Source organism: Macrosteles quadrilineatus, unplaced genomic scaffold (genome assembly GCF_028750875.1).
Source record: "Macrosteles quadrilineatus isolate MER2022 unplaced genomic scaffold, UCM_ALF_1.0 Scaffold_5__1_contigs__length_97177068, whole genome shotgun sequence".
Classification (NCBI taxonomy): domain Eukaryota; kingdom Metazoa; phylum Arthropoda; class Insecta; order Hemiptera; family Cicadellidae; genus Macrosteles; species Macrosteles quadrilineatus.
In genome coordinates, this window is record NW_026542598.1 from 77770131 (window position 1) to 77791531 (window position 21401).

At 36.3% G+C, this 21401-nt stretch overlaps 1 protein-coding gene across 1 annotated transcript; it reads left to right on the forward strand.

Moving 5' to 3' along the window:
• Positions 1 to 17743: 17743 nt before the first annotated feature.
• LOC128995707 (uncharacterized) lies at positions 17744 to 18961 on the forward strand. Its single transcript, XM_054420725.1, has one exon. It carries the CDS (start codon positions 17744 to 17746, stop codon positions 18959 to 18961), a length of 1218 nt encoding a protein of 405 aa, XP_054276700.1.
• The last annotated feature ends 2440 nt before the right edge of the window (positions 18962 to 21401 follow it).

Genomic DNA, 21401 nt, shown 5'->3' on the forward strand with positions numbered 1-21401 from the left:
GAGCGGAGACATTTAGTTTTGTTCAATAAGTGAAACAATTATATTTTGTTACGTGTTTCATACTATACCTGCAAATATTAGCAAGCATTTTTGAAGTTGTTACTACGTTAAGTAGTTCAGTTTAACCAACGAATACAAAACCCCACTATTTCAATTCAAAAGCTAAATCGATCCATCAGTTGATAATTGTACGAAAAGATTCCTCGCCTGGAAGATTGGCAAAAGATTTCAAAAATACAGACATTCGATACAAGTAATAAGTCCGGAGAGCGCAATCAAGTAACAAAGGTTCGAAAGTAAGAACGTGAGGAGACAGTCGAGTAGTTCATCAGTATGCCGCAACGACACGAGCGCTGATGAGCTGGGGGAAAATTTGAAGGTTTTCCCTGTAAACACGTGTTTAAGATGATAGATGGTGAAAGTGTCATTTTGTAAAACAAATTGTCGTCCTTGTTCACAAAACTGACGATTTAGTAAAACATGATGTGCAGCTCAATAAATAGGGCAACACTTTGTATAATGCCATTAACTATATAGTCAATGATAATACCCATTCTAGTATTTATTGAATTAAAAGAATCCTTGACTGACGCCACCAATGCTTCATCTTATTAATTTATTAACATAAAATTGATTATCAGTAATACGTTTTTCAACTGGACTAAAAAAATTAAAGTAACAGCAAATATTTAAATCAGTTACACGTATACAAATTTTAGTAAAAAATCCTTGTCTGAATGAGCTAATTACAGGGTGCACTACTGTCTGAAATACTATCTCCCCCCTTTGTTCTGTGTAAGCTGATGGTACATAAAAGATACTATATATATAATCATTGACTATTGGATCAAAGATATAAGTCGTTCTTGCAGATTTGCTTAGTTTATCAGTAGGCTTATTAAAAAGTAAAAAATAAAATAAAAAAATCACAACAACATAGTATAACATGAGAAACAATGTGTAGATGAAAAATAGCTAGAGATGACCCCACACTGAATAATGATTGTTGTTGTAGCAGTTACATTCATCTTAGAGTTCGGCCTTTAGTATTTCATCTCTGTACAACATACAACACCACAGATAGATACCAACGTTCGTACATCAGTGACTCACTGACTGATGAGGGTCAGCTGTTGTAGCAGTAACATTCATCTGAGCTCTAACCTCTAGTATTTCATCTCTGTACAACATACAACACCACAGATAGATACCAACGTTCGTACATCAGTGACTCACTGACTGATGAGGGTCAGCTGTTGTAGCAGTAACATTCATCTGAGCTCTAACCTCTAGTATTTCATCTCTTTACAACATACAACATCACAGATGGATATCAACGTTGTACATCAGTGTCTCACTGACTGATGAGGGTCAGCTGTTGTAGCAGTAACATTCATCTGAGCTCTAATCTCTAGTATTTCATCTCTTTACAACATACAACACCACAGATAGATACCGACGTTCGTATATCAGTGTCTCACTGACTGATGAGGGTCAGCTGTTGTAGCAGTAACATTCATCTGAGCTCTAACCTCTAGTATTTCATCTCTGTGCAACATACAACACCACAGATAGATACCAACGTTCGTACATCAGTGTCTCACTGACTGATGAAGGTCAGCTGTTGTAGCAGTAACATTCATCTGAGCTCTAACCTCTAGTAGTTCATCTCTGTACAACATACAACACCACAAATAGATACCAACGTTCGTACATCAGTGTCTCACTGACTGATGAGGGTCAGCTGTTGTAGCAGTAACATTCATCTGAGCTCTAACCTCTAGTATTTCATCTCTGTACAACATACAACACCACAAATAGATACCAACGTTTGTACATCAGTGTCTCACTGACTGATGAGGGTCAGCTGTTGTAGCAGTAACATTCATCTGAGCTCTAACCTCTAGTAATTCATCTCTGTGCAACATACAACACCACAGATAGATACCAACGTTCGTACATCAGTGTCTCACTGACTGATGAAGGTCAGCTGTTGTAGCAGTAACATTCATCTGAGCTCTAACCTCTAGTATTTCATCTCTGTACAACATACAACACCACAGATAGATACCAACGTTCGTACATCAGTGTCTCACTGACTGATGAGGGTCAGCTGTTGTAGCAGTAACATTCATCTGAACTCTAACCTCTAGTATTTCATATCTGTACAACACACAACACCACAGGTAGATACCGACGTTCGTACATCAGTGTCTCACTGACTGATGAGTGTCAGCTGTTGTAGCAGTAACATTCATCTGAACTCTAACCTCTAGTATTTCATATCTGTACAACACACAACACCACAGGTAGATACCAACGTTCGTACATCAGTGTCTCACTGACTGATGAGGGTCAGCTGTTGTAGCAGTAACATTCATCTGAGCTCTAACATCTAGTATTACATCTCTGTACAACACACAACACCACAGATGGATATCAACGTTCGTACATCAGTGTCTCACTGACTGATGAGGGTCAGCTGTTGTAGCAGTAACATTCATCTGTGCTCTAACCTCTAGTATTTCATCTCTGTACAACATACAACACCACAGATGGATACCAACGTTGTACATCAGTGTCTCACTGACTGATGAGGGTCAGCTGTTGTAGCAGTAACATTCATCTGAGCTCTAACCTCTAGTATTTCATCTCTGTGCAACATACAACACCACAGATGGATATCAACGTTGTACATCAGTGTCTCACTGACTGATGAGGGTCAGCTGTTGTAGCAGTAACATTCATCTGAGCTCTAACCTCTAGTATTACATCTCTGTACAACACACAACACCACAGATGGATATCAACGTTGTATATCAGTGTCTCACTGACTGATGAGGGTCAGCTGTTGTAGCAGTAACATTCATCTGAGCTCTAACCTCTAGTATTTCATCTCTGTACAACATACAACATCACAGATGGATACCAACGTTGTACATCAGTGTCTCACTGACTGATGAGGGTCAGCTGTTGTAGCAGTAACATTCATCTGTGCTCTAACCTCTAGTATTTCATCTCTGTACAACATACAACACCACAGATGGATACCAACGTTGTACATCAGTGTCTCACTGACTGATGAGGGTCAGCTGTTGTAGCAGTAACATTCATCTGAGCTCTAACCTCTAGTATTTCATCTCTGTGCAACATACAACACCACAGATAGATACCAACGTTCGTACATCAGCGTCTCACTGACTGATGAGGGTCAGCTGTTGTAGCAGTAACATTCATCTGAACTCTAACCTCTAGTATTTCATCTCTGTACAACATACAACACCACAGATAGATACCCACGTTCGTACATCAGTGTCTCACTGACTGATGAGGGTCAGCTGTTGTAGCAGTAACATTCATCTGAACTCTAACCTCTAGTATTTCATCTCTGTACAACATACAACATCACAGATGGATACCAACGTTCGTACATCAGTGTCTCACTGACTGATGAGGGTCAGCTGTTATAGTAGTAACATTCATCTGAACTCTAACCTCTAGTATTTCATCTCTGTACAACATACAACACCACAGATAGATACCCACGTTCGTACATCAGTGTCTCACTGACTGATGAGGGTCAGCTGTTGTAGCAGTAACATTCATCTGAGCTCTAACCTCTTGTATTTCATCTCTGTACAACATACAACACCACAGATAGATACCAAAGTTCGTACATCAGTGTCTCACTGACTGATGAGGGTCAGCTGTTATAGTAGTAACATTCATCTGAACTCTAACCTCTAGTAATTCATCTCTGTACAACACACAACACCACAGATAGATACCAACGTTCGTACATCAGTGTCTCACTGACTGATGAGGGTCAGCTATTGTAGCATTACTTTCGTTTCCAAGGTTATTGGTCCAAATACTGATAATCATCGTTATAATTTATCCATACAATAATGCTACGTACCTCAAAATCTATCCTAAAGTGAAGTGCAAATTACTTCTAGGATACAGCCTACGTTCTGTAATGTGAAAGTGGAAGATAAAAATTGAAAAAAAAAATACTTTTTAGTTTTATGAAATCTTAGACGGTTCCCATGTACTCAAATTTTACAATGTGCATATTGTTGGAGATTGTAGATATTAAAGTTTGATAGTAAAATAAAGCAATCCATCTGTTTTTGAAACCGAAAACCGAAACTGTTTTCTGATTGTTTCAGACTAGGCCCAATCACTTGGATAAAATCCATTATTGATTTGCGGGACTTAAAAACTGGACTTCCTGTCCATACTCGAGCACTTAACCGCTAAATTAGCTCTCACCCCGAACAGATAAACTTCAGGACACTCACTCTAGGCTGTTTGTGTTAAAATATTTTTTTAAAGTGGGAGAATATGACTCACAAATCGTATTATTCAATCTTAAAAAAAATGTTACTGTTGTAAAAGTTTTACATTAAAATTATGTAGGTATAGTAAAATACAAACACATAGTAATCAAGGTGTGCTTTTGTCACAGGATGATATTTTTCTCAAAGAGTTAACTCGTTAATATTTCATAGGGAGTTGGGAGGAGCAGGATTGGAAGGTAGCGAGCTACAATCAGCAAGTGGTCTCCGGAGACTGTAATCGTGTTACTGCTTGTGCTTTGGCTTTCCCCCGTCAGTTAGTTATTGAGTTAGGTTTATAGTTATCGCTCCGAGATCCACCTTCCCGCAGTTAATCCGTAGCCTGTACAACCTGTATGTCTAAAGTCAATCGCAAGAAATATCTTGCCCTTTACTACATTGACCTGTTATGCTAGTAATTTATTGACTTGTTTGACTTTCTACGGATATTAATGAACTATAGTACAACAGTGAACTGAAATATTTTGGTTCTGAAACATTTTATAAACCAGATATTGTCAATACTACACAAAAGACAGATTCTTAGTTATGATGTACTGCAATAAACAATCCGTCTGAAATGTATCAATTCAACATTTACACCCATTAACGTTATTTAGAAGAAATCCTAAAAGGAAAACAACCAAGCCAACATACAAAGATTCAGTTTCAAACTTAATGTAGCCTAGACTTATTTAGTAGCATTTTTTTTTTAAATCATACAACTTGATGTGTTTATGTAGTTTATATTATTTCAAAAGCTTGAGTAAAGCTTTATTACATAGAAGATGTGCGATTCTTTATCTCTTATATATGCACTTACAGCTCGTTTGGCTTGTGATCAACTTAAAAATTAACGTGTCATGAAAAATATTTCGACCAAAATATTTAGGATGGAAGTCGGTGTTCACGAAATTGACAACCTTTGACTACCGTCACTAATAGCCTATATGATCACAACTACAACCTTTAGGCTAATTTGGAAACCTTAATCTCTAATTTAATTTTATGTCAGATTAGGTTAGCAACCTTTTAGAACGCCAGAAAGCGTAGTCGATCTAAGATTTTTCGAGGTCGAACAACAGACGTAATATTTTCTGTATCCATTCTTCCTGGCTGAACAGTAATTCATTGCTTGCTATGGAATCAAATTCTCCTGTTATGCTCATATAGGAAAGGTTATTTTTCTACTACCCACAAGACTTACAGTTCTTAAAACACCAAAGCCTGTTTTAACTAATGGCCGATTTTCGTTCCCCTCAACGCATCTTGTTCGTTAAGCTACACAAACTTGTTAATTTAGATCAGATCAGAGCACACAGCTCTTACGAGTTGCGATCACTAATCAATCCCATTGTCACAGTAACAATCGTCACAACTATACGATGAAGGTGGTGTGGCACGTTCGTCATTCACGAGAATGTGGCAGTTTATACTAATCAATCCCATTTTCACAGCAACAATCGTCACAACTATACGATGAAGGTGGTGTGGCACGTTCGCCATTCACGAGAATGTGGCAGTTTATACTAATCAATCCCATTGTCACAGCAACAATTCAAAAATTCAAAAAAAAATTCAAAATTCTTTATTAAGTGCTCTTATACAGCTTAACAGCCAATTACATAAGGCACTAATACACAATAACATAAATAACATGCACGACAACTACCCTACAGCAAACAGCATACAACTTTGATACATGCACATAAAAAATATTAATAATAGAAATAGTTTGAAACTGGTTTTAAATAACTATATTACTTATAGATAAATGAATAAATAAATTACTGATAAATAAATAAATCTATATGCACTAACAAAGAACCATAAATAAACAATAATATGCAACATGCAACCAGCAAACATGACTAATTGGCACTTTTCATTAAAAATTATTTATATTACTATTTAATTTAAATCTAAACATACTAAAAGAATCATTAAAAATATCCACTTCTCGGCAAGACAAATTATATAACCTACACATGTTGTTTAGAGGTGAATAGAAGCCCAAATTAGTTTTTGAAAATGGTATAAAAAATAAATTTGCATTTCGTGAGGTGAGGCGAGGAACAGCAAAGCTGATACATGAAGCTAAATCACTATTGTCAACGCTACCATCCAAAAGTTTATATAAGAAAAGTAATGCATTTAATTTACTTCTTTTTTTTAGGCTAGGGACTTCAAAAATATCTAATAACTCAGAATATGGCATCAAATTAGTATAAAATCCAAAAGCTTTATAAAATAAAAATTTTAAAAACTTCTTCTGAATGTTCTCAATCATATCTGAAAGATAATTTACATGAGGATACCAAATCAATGCTCCATACTCAAGTTTAGATCGAACCAGAGAAAAGAATAACAACTTTAAAGATGTGGGGTTCTCAAAATATATACTTGACCTCTTGATAAATCCTATTAGTGAGTATGAAGCTTTACATAATGAAATCACATGATCATTAAATGAAAACTTTGAATCAAAAATTACTCCTAGATCTTTCATTGATGACTTTCTGTCCAATATTATGTCTTCCATTTTATAATCAAACATTATTTGAAATTTGGGTGTTTTTCTGGTATAGGAAACTACTGAGCACTTAGAAACATTGAATTTTAAATGCTTCCTACTCCAAATGATCAAGGAATCTATGTCTTGCTGCAACTCATAACAGTCATGTACATCATCAATTGTTTTAAATAATTTCAAATCATCTGCATATAATAAAACTTGACTATTTTTGACATAATTTTGTATGTCATTAATAAATATTATGAAAAGCAAAGGTCCTAAATTTGAGCCTTGAGGAACACCTGATCCGACTACAAGTTCCTCTGAGATATATCCATCACAACAAACATATTGCTTTCTTTTACACAGATATGAACTAAAAAACTCTACAAGTGATGGAGTTAATCCAAAATAATTTAACTTTGATAGCAGAGTTAAATGATCAACTTTATCAAAAGCCTTTTCAAAGTCAGTGTAAATAACATCAACTTGTTGGTTATTGTCAATTTTAGTGCAACAAAACTGTGAAAAACTCAACAAATTTGAATTAATTGATCTCTTGGGGAAAAATCCATGTTGATATCTACTAATATATTTTTTAACATGAGAAAAAAGTCTGTTATAAATAATTGATTCAAATATCTTGGCTGGAGATGATAAAATAGCTATTGGTCTATGATTTGAAATGTCATTACTTGCACCTTTTTTAGGGACGGGGACAATCTTAGCTAGTTTCCAACAACTAGGAAAATAATTACTTTTCAACGATAGATTAAATAAATAGTGTAAAGGTTCAATTAAAATTTCAGCACAAGCTTTAAAGATATAGAAAGGAATTCCGTCAGGACCAAGTGTTCTTTTAGGCTTTAGTCTATTGAGACTGATAAGAACTTCTTGTTTAGTTATCTGATTAAAAGACAATGTTTCCACGTTGCTCATGACAGGCGAGTCCAAGGCTTGTTGCCAAAGCTGATAAGAGTTGAGAGTGCATGTACTGTAAACTGAGTTGAAATATGTTGAAAATGCATCAGCTATTGCTGCTCCCCCCTCCACCTCTTTACCTTCAAATATCATAGTTGCTGGTTTTACATTAGTACCCTTCAAATCTTTTATAACAGACCAAAAGGATTTAGGATTTCTATTTAACTCCATTTCAGCAGTGTGTAAATATGCCTTATAATCAAATGTTATTTGTTTTTTTACTTCCTTTCTTATTCTCTTAAAATCGTCCAACAAGTGAGGCATATTATAAGTTATTAATTGTTTCCTAATCTTAACTTTTTTCTTTATTAATTTTTTTAACTTATCTGAATACCATGCAGGATATTTTAAATTAGAACTTTTCTTTTTTGGAACACACAAATCTAGAATTGAATAAAATTTCTCATAAAATAATCTAACAGCCTCATCAGTATTTTTCTCCATAAATAATAAACTCCAATCAGTATCCTTCAAAAGATTATACAAGGAAATAAAATCAGCTCTGGAAAAATTATAACTAGCCTCACTCGAGTTCTTCTCCAAGGGGACAATTTTTTCATTAATGTTGAAAGAAGCAATTAATGCTGGATGATAATTATCTATATTTACTAATGGAACTTCTTCTTGCTTGACTAACAATTTATCTATATCAGATAACAACAAATCCAACGTGCGACCTTGGAGGTTCAATATGTTATTCAATGATTTTAATGAATACATTCTCATGAAAAATAGCAACTGCTTACAAATTCTATTCTCTCTAGACAAATCACACTGAGTTCCAGTAATTGGCAAATTAAAGTCACCCAACACAATTAAACGTTCATTTCTTAATTTATAGAGATCAAGCTTATCAAAGAAATTTTTGTATGTTTCAAAATTAGAACTTGGAGCAAAATATACAAGTGATAATAAAATAGAGTAATTATTAGTTAGTTTTACTTTAATCCAAATATTTTCACTATCAGTTTCTAACTCAAATAATCTTTTAGCTACAAAACTACTTTTGACACCAACTATGACTCCCCCCCCTCTATCCATTCCAGTTATATTTGCATCCCTATCCCTTCTAAAAACTGTGTATTCCTTACTAAATATTTCTGAATTATGAATAGAAGAGTTTAACCATGTTTCACTTAACGCAACAATATCATAATCATTACTTAATAAGCCTAATCGTAAATCATTTGTTTTAGTCCTCAGACCACGTACAATCTGATAGTATATATTAATCATACTCATTGAATAAATAATTTAATAACATAAATATTTAAATAGAATATATATAAATAAAAATCAACAGAAATAAATACTATCCTAAATGAATTAACATGCATCACAGCCTAGGCCTATTAATAAACACATGCAATATACAAATAAATAAATACTAAAATATCAAATAAATATTTCATTTGTGTGCGAAAAGAGTAATTATGACTCACATAAGGTTCTGGCAGATCACTTGAGCTTGTCCAAGTCACTTTTCCCACAGATGTGAATGGGACGAGATCCATCAGTCTTCCGCAGAAACACCTTACCGGCACTGGTAATCCATGCATACTTGTAACCATTGTCTTTCTTAAAGGCGCGAACTTCTCCCCACAGGTACTTGGTGAATGGCGACAAGGACAGATTAATGAAAATCTTGCTCTCGCTGATCATGCCTAACTCCGCCGCTGAGAACCCATTCTTCACCCTCGTTTTGCTTCGTAAGGACTCCATGTCAATGCGACGACAGAACTTGATGATTATCCCACGGTGCGCCTCCGGTTTTTTCGGGTTCATGGCCAAACGATGCACAGCATCAATCATTCCATCCTTTAGCTCAAAGTTCATCACCTTCGCCACACGCTTGACCACCTCCATCACATCTTCATTCTTCACCTCAGGTACTCCGTAAATCTCTAAACAATTACTGCGAGAGTATTGATTACTCACAGCAACAGTTTGTTGTAGTTCAGCCAACTGCTTCTTCACTATCTCCAATTCACTAGACATTGCATCTGTACGTGTCTCATGTAGCAATAGGGTTTCTTTGTTAACCTTAACTTCCTTGTTAGTGTCTTCCAGTTTCAAAAAACACATATCGACAGTTTCACCTATATCTTTCTGAAACTGTTCTATTTTGCATTTCATCTCAGATATATCAGAACTAAACTGAGTGTTGTGATTCTTAATGTCAGATACTTCCTTAAGAATTAAATCAAGCTTCTGATCAGTTGTCAAACTCATGTTGTCTGCTGCGTCGTCTGCTGTGTCGTTGTCGTCTGCTGTAGGTGTAGATGTACTGGCACTACGGGTGATGACAGGCATGAGTCACAGGGACAGCTGTCCAGTCACGTGACTCCGACCGGCTCCTAACCAATGTTATAACCTGTACTATTCACTTGGATTTAACAGTATTGAAAATCACAAATGCCGGGCATAAAATAACTAATTGTAGCAAATCACTTATCACAAATGTTCAATAACAGTCCATAACTACTTCATGCAACTTAAAGCTTCAGAAATATAACAAAAAGCCCGTTTAAACAATTAAAATTGAAGAGCCGATCTAACACACGTTCACTCCGTTTGCATGCTTCCCCCTCTCTCAACTACAATGCAACAATCGTCACAACTATACGATGAAGGTGGTGTGGTACGTTCGCCATTCACGAGAATGTGGTAGTTTATACTAATCAATCCCATTTTCACAGCAACAATCGTCACAAATATACGATGAAGGTGGTGTGGCACGTTCGCCATTCACGAGAATGTGGCAGTTTATACTAATCAATCCCATTTTGACAGCAACAATCGTCACAACTATACGATGAAGGTGGTGTGGCACGTTCGCCATTCACGAGAATGTGGCAGTTTATACTAATCAATCCCATTTTCACAGCAACAATCGTCACAACTATACGATGAAGGTGGTGTGGCACGTTCGCCATTCACGAGAATGTGGCAGTTTATACAAACATCACGTAAAAGCCTCCACATAAAACAAAGCCTTATATTTTTATGTGTTGACTCTGCTAACCGTATTGTCAACCCTGCTCACTCAGACGTGCTTGAATGGTAGACTTACCTTAGTTGGGATTAAAAAGTTGGCAGTTGCTTGTAAAAATGTAATACAACACTACGTAATTTATATGAAAATTATTTAATGGCCTTGAATAATTATTGAAACATTATTCAACTCGGATTCTAAGAAATCAATGTTTCAGTATATCATTCTGGTAAAATTGTATCAATTAATGTTTGAAATGTTCATAATAATAATCTGAAAAACATAGGATATCGACAATAACAATATTGACAACAATATCGAAATTAATGAAAAAAGATTATCGGTTGTACGAAAGTCAAGTTGTCATTTGTGTCTTCTTAACGTCTTCTTTATGTTTTTGAACAAAACTACATAAATCCTGGTCTTAATAATCTAAAGTAAGAATTTCTTGCATCTCATTATTAATTTGTGGCTGACCAAAATGTTAAACGAAAAAACACACCAATATTTTACTCCTGATAAAAATTGAAAGGGTTTTATGAAGAATTATAACCTATTTGACATTTAAATATTAAATTGGGATATGGGTAAAAGGTTTTGAATTAGATAGTTTTAAAATTGTTAAAATTAAAATTTAAATCTTTCTATCCACCTCATTCAACAAATTTGGAAAAAAGTGGTACTTATAAGGAAGTTATAAGCATTCCAGTGAGATTCTCAAGTCTAACGGCAAGGGTGAAACAAGCAGTGGCGATTAGTGATAAAATATTACCCTCTCGTAACGAACATTGTCTTCATGTTTCTGGATTAAACTGAGCTACATTCAACAAGGTACTGCGATGTAATAGCTGCAATTAACTGAAGACTACTACATTTGTCAGAAAGTATTACCTAAATATTTCTTAATTTAGCTGAGCTATATTCAACAACCTACTGTTATGTAATAGCCGTAATTAACTGAAGACTACTACATTCATCAGAAAGTATTTCCTGAATATTTCTGGATTAGGCTGAGCTACATTCAACAACGTACTGTGATGTAATAGCTGTAATTATCTGTAGACTACTATAATCATCAGCAGTGGACAGCAAGCTCAGCTGGCGAGACCAGATCACCCGTACGGCGGACAAGGCCGCTAAAATGGTTTCTTCCCTTAGTCGGTTAATGGCCAATGTCGGAGGTCCGCGGTCCAGCCACAGAAGGCTGTTGATGTCTGCGGTCCAGTCCGTGCTCCTGTACGGTGCGGAAGTCTGGGCAGACGCTCTCAATAAGGATATATATAGGATGCGGCTCGCCCGAGTGCAGCGTCAGGCAGCACTTAAGGGTAGCATCTGCCTATCGAACAGTGTCCGAACCCGCCGTCTTGGTGGTTGCTGGAGTCATCCCCGTCAAACTTTTGGCGGCGGAGAGGAAGGCAATTTATCAGCGCCCTGGGGAGGACCAGGCAAGAATTGAGGAACGCGCCCGGACCTTCCAGCTGTGGCAGGAGAGCTGGGAACAGGAGACAAGGGTGCTCTGGACCAGGCGACTTATACAACAGGTCCAACCTTGGGTTAATCGGCGGTGCGGAGAGGTGAACTTCTACCTCACCCAATTTCTGACGGGTCACGGCTTTTTCCGGTCGTTCTTGTTCAGGATGGGCAAAGCCGTGTCACCCGATTGCATATACTGCCTAGGCATTCCCGATGAAGTGGAACACACTTTCTTCCACTACCAGCATTGGGAAAGGCCCCGCCTAGAGGCTCAACAGTTCGTAGGACTGCTGTCGGTGGACACGGTCATACCGATGATGATGGAGGGTGAGGACAATTGGACCTGTGTGTCACTTTACATCCAGGGTGTTCTCCGCGCCAAGAAGCTTGACCCCGACCGGGATGCGGTGTAGGTCAAAAAATAAATAATGCCAGAAACGGTGCGAGCCCTGTGGGCTTAGGTCACATGTTGGCCTGACTTGAAGTAATGTGACAAAACAATTCCAGGTCTGTGTCCAACAGAGTAGAGGGGGTTTTTTAGTGAGTAGTCTGTGATAAACTCAGGAGTCTCACACTACAGGCTGGCTACATGTGTGCGTAAAAGCATTTTCCCTCCTCACCCTAAAAAAAAAAAAAAAAAAAAAAACTATAATCATCAGAAAGTATTACCTGAATATTTCTTGATTAAGCTGAGCTACATTCAACAACGTACTGTTATGTAATAGCAGTAATTATCTGTAGACTACCACAATCATCAGAAAGTATTTCCTGAATATTTCTTGATTAAGCTGAGTAACATTTAACAAGGTACTGTGATGTAATTGCCGTAATTAACTGAAGACTACTACATTCATCAGAAAGTATTACCTGGATATTTCTTGATTAAGCTGAGTAACATTTAACAAGGTACTGTGATGTAATAGCCGTTATTATCTGTAGACTACCACAATCATCAGAAAGTATTTCCTGAATATTTCTTGATTAAGCTGAGTAACATTTAACAAGGTACTGTGATGTAATTGCCGTAATTAACTGAAGACTACTACATTCATCAGAAAGTATTACCTGGATATTTCTTGATTAAGCTGAGTAACATTTAACAAGGTACTGTGATGTAATAGCCGTTATTAACTGAAGACTACTACATTCATCAGAAAGTATTACCTGGTGTTTAAAGTTATTTTTTCTAATTCACTGTTTCTAACAGCTGGTCTTATTTTATATCATGTTTACTTTTTGTTCAGTTTTAAAGAAATACAGTCCACTAAAAACATCATCTAGTTTTTCTCTCTTAATTATCTATCTACATCTATCGTTCAATCTAAGTTTATCCATCAGTATCTAAATTCTTTAATCATTTGGTCCTTCGAGCCGGATTAAATAAGTAATCAAGAAAATTTCCTGTTCTCAGTTGAAGTTATGTCCCTAGAATCCAAACTAGGTCTTCAAGCAACACGCTTAAAAATCTTAGAAAAAGCCACAGACTATTTCAAGGAAAAGGATATAACAACTATATTGAAGCCTCAAGTACAAACCCGGATTGATGTTATCGAAGCAGAATGGAGGAAATTCGAGAGGGATCACGAGAAAATATGTGAGTCAAAAGCTGACATACTAAAAGACCTAGCCTACATAAATGAAGATCACTACAGTCAAGCACTTGAAGCATATATGGTAAGCAAATCTGCAATGCTTGTTCTCTTAGATGAGCTATCGGTAAATTCTCAACAAAATCAAAGCACATCTGATATCAATACATCTAGTTCTATGAGTAAATCAAATCAACCTATACTACCTAAAATATCTCTACCTCAATTCTCAGGAAGTTACCAGTCTTGGAAACCTTTCCATGATCTTTTTTCTTCACTGGTGATCCAAAATCCTAACTTAACTGATGTAGCTAAGTTACACTATCTCAAAACCAGTTTGTCAGGTGATGCTGCTCAATTGCTAACCAATTTCCAAATAACAGGAGAAAATTTCATGCCAGCTTGGGAAAAACTTGTGACTAGATATGAAAACAAACGTGTTTTAATCAAAAGGCATTTGGATGATATATTTAATTTAAAACCTCTAGAAAATAAATCTGCTAGTGGTCTCAATCACCTCATGTCTACTATCAATGAGTCTTTAGGTTCCCTCAAAGCGCTAGGATCTCCTACAGATAAATGGGATCACATCTTGGTGTACATGATTGTACAACGACTAGACCCAGAGACACACGAAGCATGGGAGATTCGTTACGGAGTCTCAACAGAACCCTCCACCCTAGAAGATCTTCAGACCTTCATCGAAGGTCGTATTCGAGCCCTGGAAAGTATTGAGTCACGAGCAACACCACCAAGCGATGTAACGGTAACTACACTACAATGTAAAGGTAAACCTCATCAAAATCTTAAAGTACATTCAGCACAAATTGTAGCAAAATCTCAGTCCAATATAGGAAATGATTGTCAACTGTGTAGTAAAGATCACTATTTAGCATTTTGCAAGGAGTTTCGTGAAAAAGTACCTAGTCAACGAAAAGAGGTTCTTGTGAACAAAAGATTATGTTTCAACTGTCTTGGTTCACATTTGTTAAAGGACTGTCGCTCAAATAAATCTTGTTTACAATGTAAGAAAAGACATCACACTCTAATTCATGACGCTGTTAGCCAGACTACAAATATACCTCATATAAAAAAGTCAAGTTCTCTCATCCCTAACAAATTCATCTCATCTACAGATAACACATCATCAAGCTCACACGTCTCCTCTAATCACATGCTTCCATTTAAGGAAATTAATCGACAATCTGTGCTCCTAGCAACCGCTCAAGTTAAGGTAATTGGTCCTGAGGGAAATAGTGTTATTGCCAGAGCTTTAATCGACCAAGGATCTGAAATCTCTTTCATCAGTGAATACTTAGTACAAACTCTCAATCTGAAGCGTTCATACTCCTCAGTATCTCTTGTTGGTATCGGTGGACATCAAGCCCCAACCACTCGTGGTATAGTTTCAATCAATCTTAGTTCTCTGTATGATACCAAAGTTAGCTGCTCTTTATCTTGTCACATCCTTTCAAATCTCACATCAAATTTGCCATCGATAACACCAAATCATTCATCGTGGAATCATATAAAGGGACTTCAACTAGCTGATCCTGCCTTCATGAAGTCTGAATCTGTAGATTTAGTCCTAGGAGCAGACATCTACACGTCTATTATCCTTCCTGGTCTAATTAAAGGTCCACCCCTCTCCCCAGTAGCACAAGCAACAATTTTCGGTTGGATCTTGTCTGGACCTACTGGAATGACGGAAAATAAATCTACCTCATCAATGTTTCATTGCTTGATTGAAAACAAACTTGATGATTTTCTTCAAAAATTTTGGGTACAGGAAGAAATTCCTCAAATTAAAGAATCAGTCAAGTCTCCTGATGATCAAGTATGTGAGGAACATTATCAATCAACCTTTTCTAGAGAACCTTCCGGTCGCTATCAAGTCCGACTTCCCCTGAAGGAAACAGTCAATCAGCTTGGAGAATCTCAATCGTCAGCCTTTCAAATTTTAACAAAGCTAAATACTCGTCTCTCAAACGATCTTGAGTACAAAAACTTGTATACTAATTTCATAGAAGAATACAAGGACCTTGGTCACATGTCTGAAACTATTGAAGAAATAGATTCTACCATTCCCATATATTACCTACCTCATCATGGTGTTTTGCGTCCTTCTAGCACGACGACTAAATTAAGAGTAGTTTTCAATGCCTCATTCCCAACTAGTTCAGGATTATCTTTGAATGACGTACTCTACAGTGGTCCAAAACTCCAAACAGAACTACCTGATATTCTCACTTGGTTTAGGCGCTATAAATTCGTATTTGCCACTGATATCGAGAAAATGTATCGCCAGATTCTAGTACATCCTAGTGATCGAGATCTTCAAAGAATTCTCTGGATGGAAAATGGTCATCTTAGAAAATTTCAACTACAGACTGTTACATATGGGTTATCATGCGCTCCTTTTCTCGCCCTAAGAACAATGAATCAGCTTATCGTCGATCACGGTGATGCATATCCCCAAGCTAGTGAAATGTTGACAAGAGGGAGATATATGGATGACATTTTTGGTGGTGCAGACTCGATTGAAGAGTGCAGAGAAGTAGTAAAACAGACTGACGAGCTTTGCAAATTAGGTTGTTTTCCTTTACAGAAGTGGATCAGCAATGATCAAAATGTACTATCATACATATCGGAAAGTAATTGCGAAAAAGGCAATTCGTTATTGATAAACAAATCCTCCAGTATACGTACTCTTGGACTTACATGGAATCGATTCAGCGACGATTTTCAGTTTCTTCCTACTCTAAGTCCAAAAGACAAATGCACGAAAAGAAACGTTCTTTCTCAAATAGGTCAGTTATTCGATCCCTTGGGTTTTGTCTCTCCTATTATCATAAGGTTCAAACACTTCATGCAACAACTTTGGCTAGTAAAAATTCATTGGGACCAACTTTTACCTAATCACTTGCAAGACCAATGGAAACTCCTTGAAGCTGACCTACAATATTTGCCATTAGTTAAAGTACCTCGTTATCTTGGTCTTACCCAACTATCTTCGGTAGAAATTCATGGATTTTCAGATGCTTCTAAGCTTGCAATGAGTGCTGTAGTCTACCTAAGAATCGTTAATCGTGAAAATATCACTGTTAGTTTAGTTATTTCTAAAACTAAAGTAGCTCCTCTCAAGACAATGTCGATTCCTCGACTGGAACTCACTGCTGCTACACTACTAGTAAAACTTGTAAAGTATGTTCGGAAAATGCTCAACTTAGAATCTACCCAAGCATGGTTATGGACTGACTCTATGGTTTCCCTAACCTGGATCACAAATCAACCTTCAAAATGGAAAGACTTTGTGCGTAACAGAGTAAGTGTTATACAAGAGACAGAACCGCTCGCTAAGTGGAGGTATGTAGCAGGAAATGAAAATCCAGCCGACTGTGCTTCACGAGGTGTTACTGCTAAAATCCTTAGCAACCATAAGCTTTGGTGGACGGGTCCTCCTTGGCTGAATAAAGATGTTTATGAATGGCCATCCACGACGTTTGATCCAGCTCAAGCAGCGAAATATGAACTGCGAATCCCTCAATCAACTTGCCACATTTTAAACTTTGAACCAGAACCAGAAATGCTAGAGCGCTTCTCAACACTGTCAAAACTATTACGTGTTACTGCCTGGTGTCAAAAGTTCATTGCCAAAACAAAAAAATCCATCCATACTAATTGTCAATCTTTTTTAACTCCTCAAGATCTCAACTCATCCCTTTTGTTGTGGGTAAAACTCATTCAAAAACATGCCTTCAAAAATGAGCTTGCGCGGTTACAAAACAACAGACCTTTAGAAAAATCTAATCTTATAAGTCTTAACCCCTTTGTCGATAACACTGGTTTAATGAGAGTTGGAGGCAGACTTGAACAATCTTCATTAGAATATGATTCAAAGCATCCTTATATCCTTCCGAAGAATTCTAAGTTCTCAAAACTAGTGATAGATGATGCTCATCTCAGGACTCTGCATAGTGGCACCCGTTGTACACTTGCAACCGTTCGTCAGAAGTTCTGGGTTGTTGGAGGTAGACCTATCGTCAAACGAGAACTGTTAAAGTGTGTTACTTGTGCTCGTTATCGCTCTCAAAGAGCTCAACAATTAATGGGGCAGCTTCCTCCTACAAGAACATCACCATCACGTCCCTTTTTGCACTCTGGTGTAGATTACGCAGGCCCTTTTGTAATCAAAACATGGCATGGAAAGAGAGCAAAAACCTACAAAGGTTATATTGCGGTGTTCATCTGCTCGGCGACCTCAGCTATTCATCTAGAGTTGGTTTCCAACTACTCAGCAGAAGCCTTCATAGCGGCTTACAAACGATTCACCAGCCGTCGAGGCATCTGTGCTACTTTAACGAGTGACTGCGGGACAACATTTGTAGGAGCTGACAAAGAACTGAAAAGGTTGTTTTCATCGTCTTCAGCAGAATCAGGTCAACTCAAATCCCTGCTTGCTAATGATGGAACTGAATGGAAATTCAACCCTCCTGCTGCTCCACATTTTGGAGGTCATTGGGAAGCTGGTGTTAAATCAGTTAAATACCATCTCAAAAGAGTTATGAAGACCCACCTACTAACTTACGAAGAATTTTCGACAGTGCTGGTACAAATAGAAGCTGTACTCAATTCTCGCCCTCTCTGCCAGCTTACAGAAGATCCAGACGATCTAGCAATCCTAACCCCTGCGCACTTTTTAGTTGGCGAATCTTTAACTACTATCCCAGAACCTAATCAAGAAAACCAACCCACATCAAGACTTACTCGATGGAAATTAACTCGCCAAATGTTGGAATCATTTTGGAAGAAGTGGTCTCGGGAGTACCTTCAACAACTTCAAGCAATATACAAATGGAGATTTCCTTCCTGTTCAATAAAACTTGGATCAGTTGTTCTTGTTGTTGATGAGCAATTACCACCATCAAAGTGGCCGCTAGCAAGAGTGACTGAACTTCATCCAGGTCGTGATGGACTTACCCGAGTAGCCACTCTGAGAACATCAAGTACCTCATTGAAAAGACCAATAGTCAAGCTTTGTCCTCTTCCAATTGAAGTCAGTGATTAATATTTATTGCTCCTTCGGTGCAATGGGGGGGAGAATGTTTAAAGTTATTTTTTCTAATTCACTGTTTCTAACAGCTGGTCTTATTTTATATCATGTTTACTTTTTGTTCAGTTTTAAAGAAATACAGTCCACTAAAAACATCATCTAGTTTTTCTCTCTTAATTATCTATCTACATCTATCGTTCAATCTAAGTTTATCCATCAGTATCTAAATTCTTTAATCACCTGGATATTTCTTGATTAAGCTGAGTAACATTTAACAAGGTACTGTGATGCAATAGCTGTAATTAACTGTAGACTTCTACATTCATCAGAAAGTATTACCTGAATATTTCTGGATTAAGCTGAGTAACATTCAACACGGTACTATGATGTAATAGCTGTAATTAGCTGAAGATTACTACATTCATCAGAAAGTATTACCTGAATATTTTTGGGTTAAGCTGAGTAACATTTAACAAGGTACTATGATGTAATAGCTGTAATTAACTGAAGACTACTACATTCATCAGAAAGTATTACCTGGATATTTCTTGATTAAGCTGAGTAACATTTAACAAGGTACTGTGATGTAATAGCCGTTATTATCTGTAGACTACCACAATCATCAGAAAGTATTACCTGAATATTTCTTTGCTAAGCTAATTTGTATTCAATGAAGTAGTTTGAAGTGTGGTATATAGCTTTTAATTGACGTCATTAACTAAATTCATGGTACAGTATTACATCAATATTTCTCTTTTATGTCGTGTAAAATGCCATATTCATTAGACAGTCTTACAGTAATAATTTTGAGTAACTGAGTTTTATTCAACAAGTCACTTTATTTTATATGTTTCAATAAAAGTAATATAATTAATTTCCATAAAAATATTTCTTTCATAACCTGATTTACATTTGGCCAGTTTCTAAAATGAACCATTTATAATTATTTAGACACAATATTTTGATGTTTTTATCAAAACGGTTTATAAAATGAAAAGGTTATAATTTCTAATGTCAAACAGTAGTAATATTCTTTTTCAAAACAAAATACACTAGAATATAGTAATAAATCACTAGTTGAGAATTAATATCCCTACCATTTAGAATTCACCGAACAATATCGAGCAATAGAGCTATGAATTGTAACTATTTTCGAAGGCGGTTGGGGTGTTCTTGAACGCCTAACATAGAGCCAAGTTTAATTGTTCCAAAGTTCTAACTAATCCAGTTGAAAGTTTAAATGGCACTGGATACACGTCGATTGTATTAGAGCATCGCAGTACTTGCCTTGGAAATTACTTCAGATTAATAGCCTGTTGAATAATAACTTTAAAATCATAGGCATCCACGTTGAGACAAAAATAAAATGTAGAATCTACCTCAAGAATAAATTAATTGTCCCTTACTGGCAGAAATAATGGAGGAATTCGCATAAATTAAATTATAAAATCTGCAGGGTTAAATTCAAAGTTGTTTGCACATTGTTAATTTCGTCATCATCCAGTATCATATAAAGCTGTTCACAATAGTTTTACCTTTTTTTATATATTTGATAAGATATTTTTTAATTTGATAAGATTTTTAATTTTTATAATTGGATTTAAATACTAAGTTAAATTAATATTTAAAGTGTATATGAGCTTTGGGTTATTGGTTAACTAATTTCACAGAATGTTCAGTAGAAATGTTTTGTAGGAATCCAGACAATTCTTCCGGGTGACAGTGACATCACTGTGATTGCAATCACCTTTTTCGTCTCTTCTCTTTTGCTAAAGTGATTTCCAATTCAGCGTTTTCTAAAAATCCTACAAGTTATTTCAAACTATAGGTAAATTACATATTACCCATTATGTCTAAATTTATGATTTTACTATTATTAGCTTGTTAGCTTTTAAAATGATGGGTAATGTATAAATGGGAAATTTAAATTTGAAACTGTTTTTAAATGTATTCAAGGCCTACACATAAACAAAATATATCATCTCTTTGCTCTTAATCATAAATTTTAATCGATATCATATAAATTACAGCATTGCAAATATACACAAGGTATGTACTTGTCTTCGAGCAGAAACCAACGATGGCTTAAGATGTGAAAACTCCAATAGATACAGCATTTGAGTTAATTCTTGAAATACAAATTAAATAAAAACGATTGGACAAATTTTGGTGGTCTGTCAGTTAGTTGTAGTCGTGGTACTTGTGCCCCATGTGTGCCTGGAATGGAAACGGCATGCGGAATAATGCCAAGAATAAAAAAGTTTTAAAATTACAATTTCTATCCAAAAACGTGGAAACGTATTGGAAAATGGAGGCTGAATTTAGAAAAGCTAAATTCATATTTTTTACTGCCTTAAAAAATAAAGAAATGTCCCCCATTTTAAGTTTCCTCTTATTCTGACCGTTACCAATATCCAAATTGTGGCTTCCTTGAGTTGATCACCCTGTATACTAG

Excerpts from the sequence above, each read along its gene's own strand:
- LOC128995707 (XM_054420725.1), top strand. The coding sequence starts at position 17,744 with ATGAGAGTTGGAGGCAGACTTGAACAATCTTCATTAGAATATGATTCA.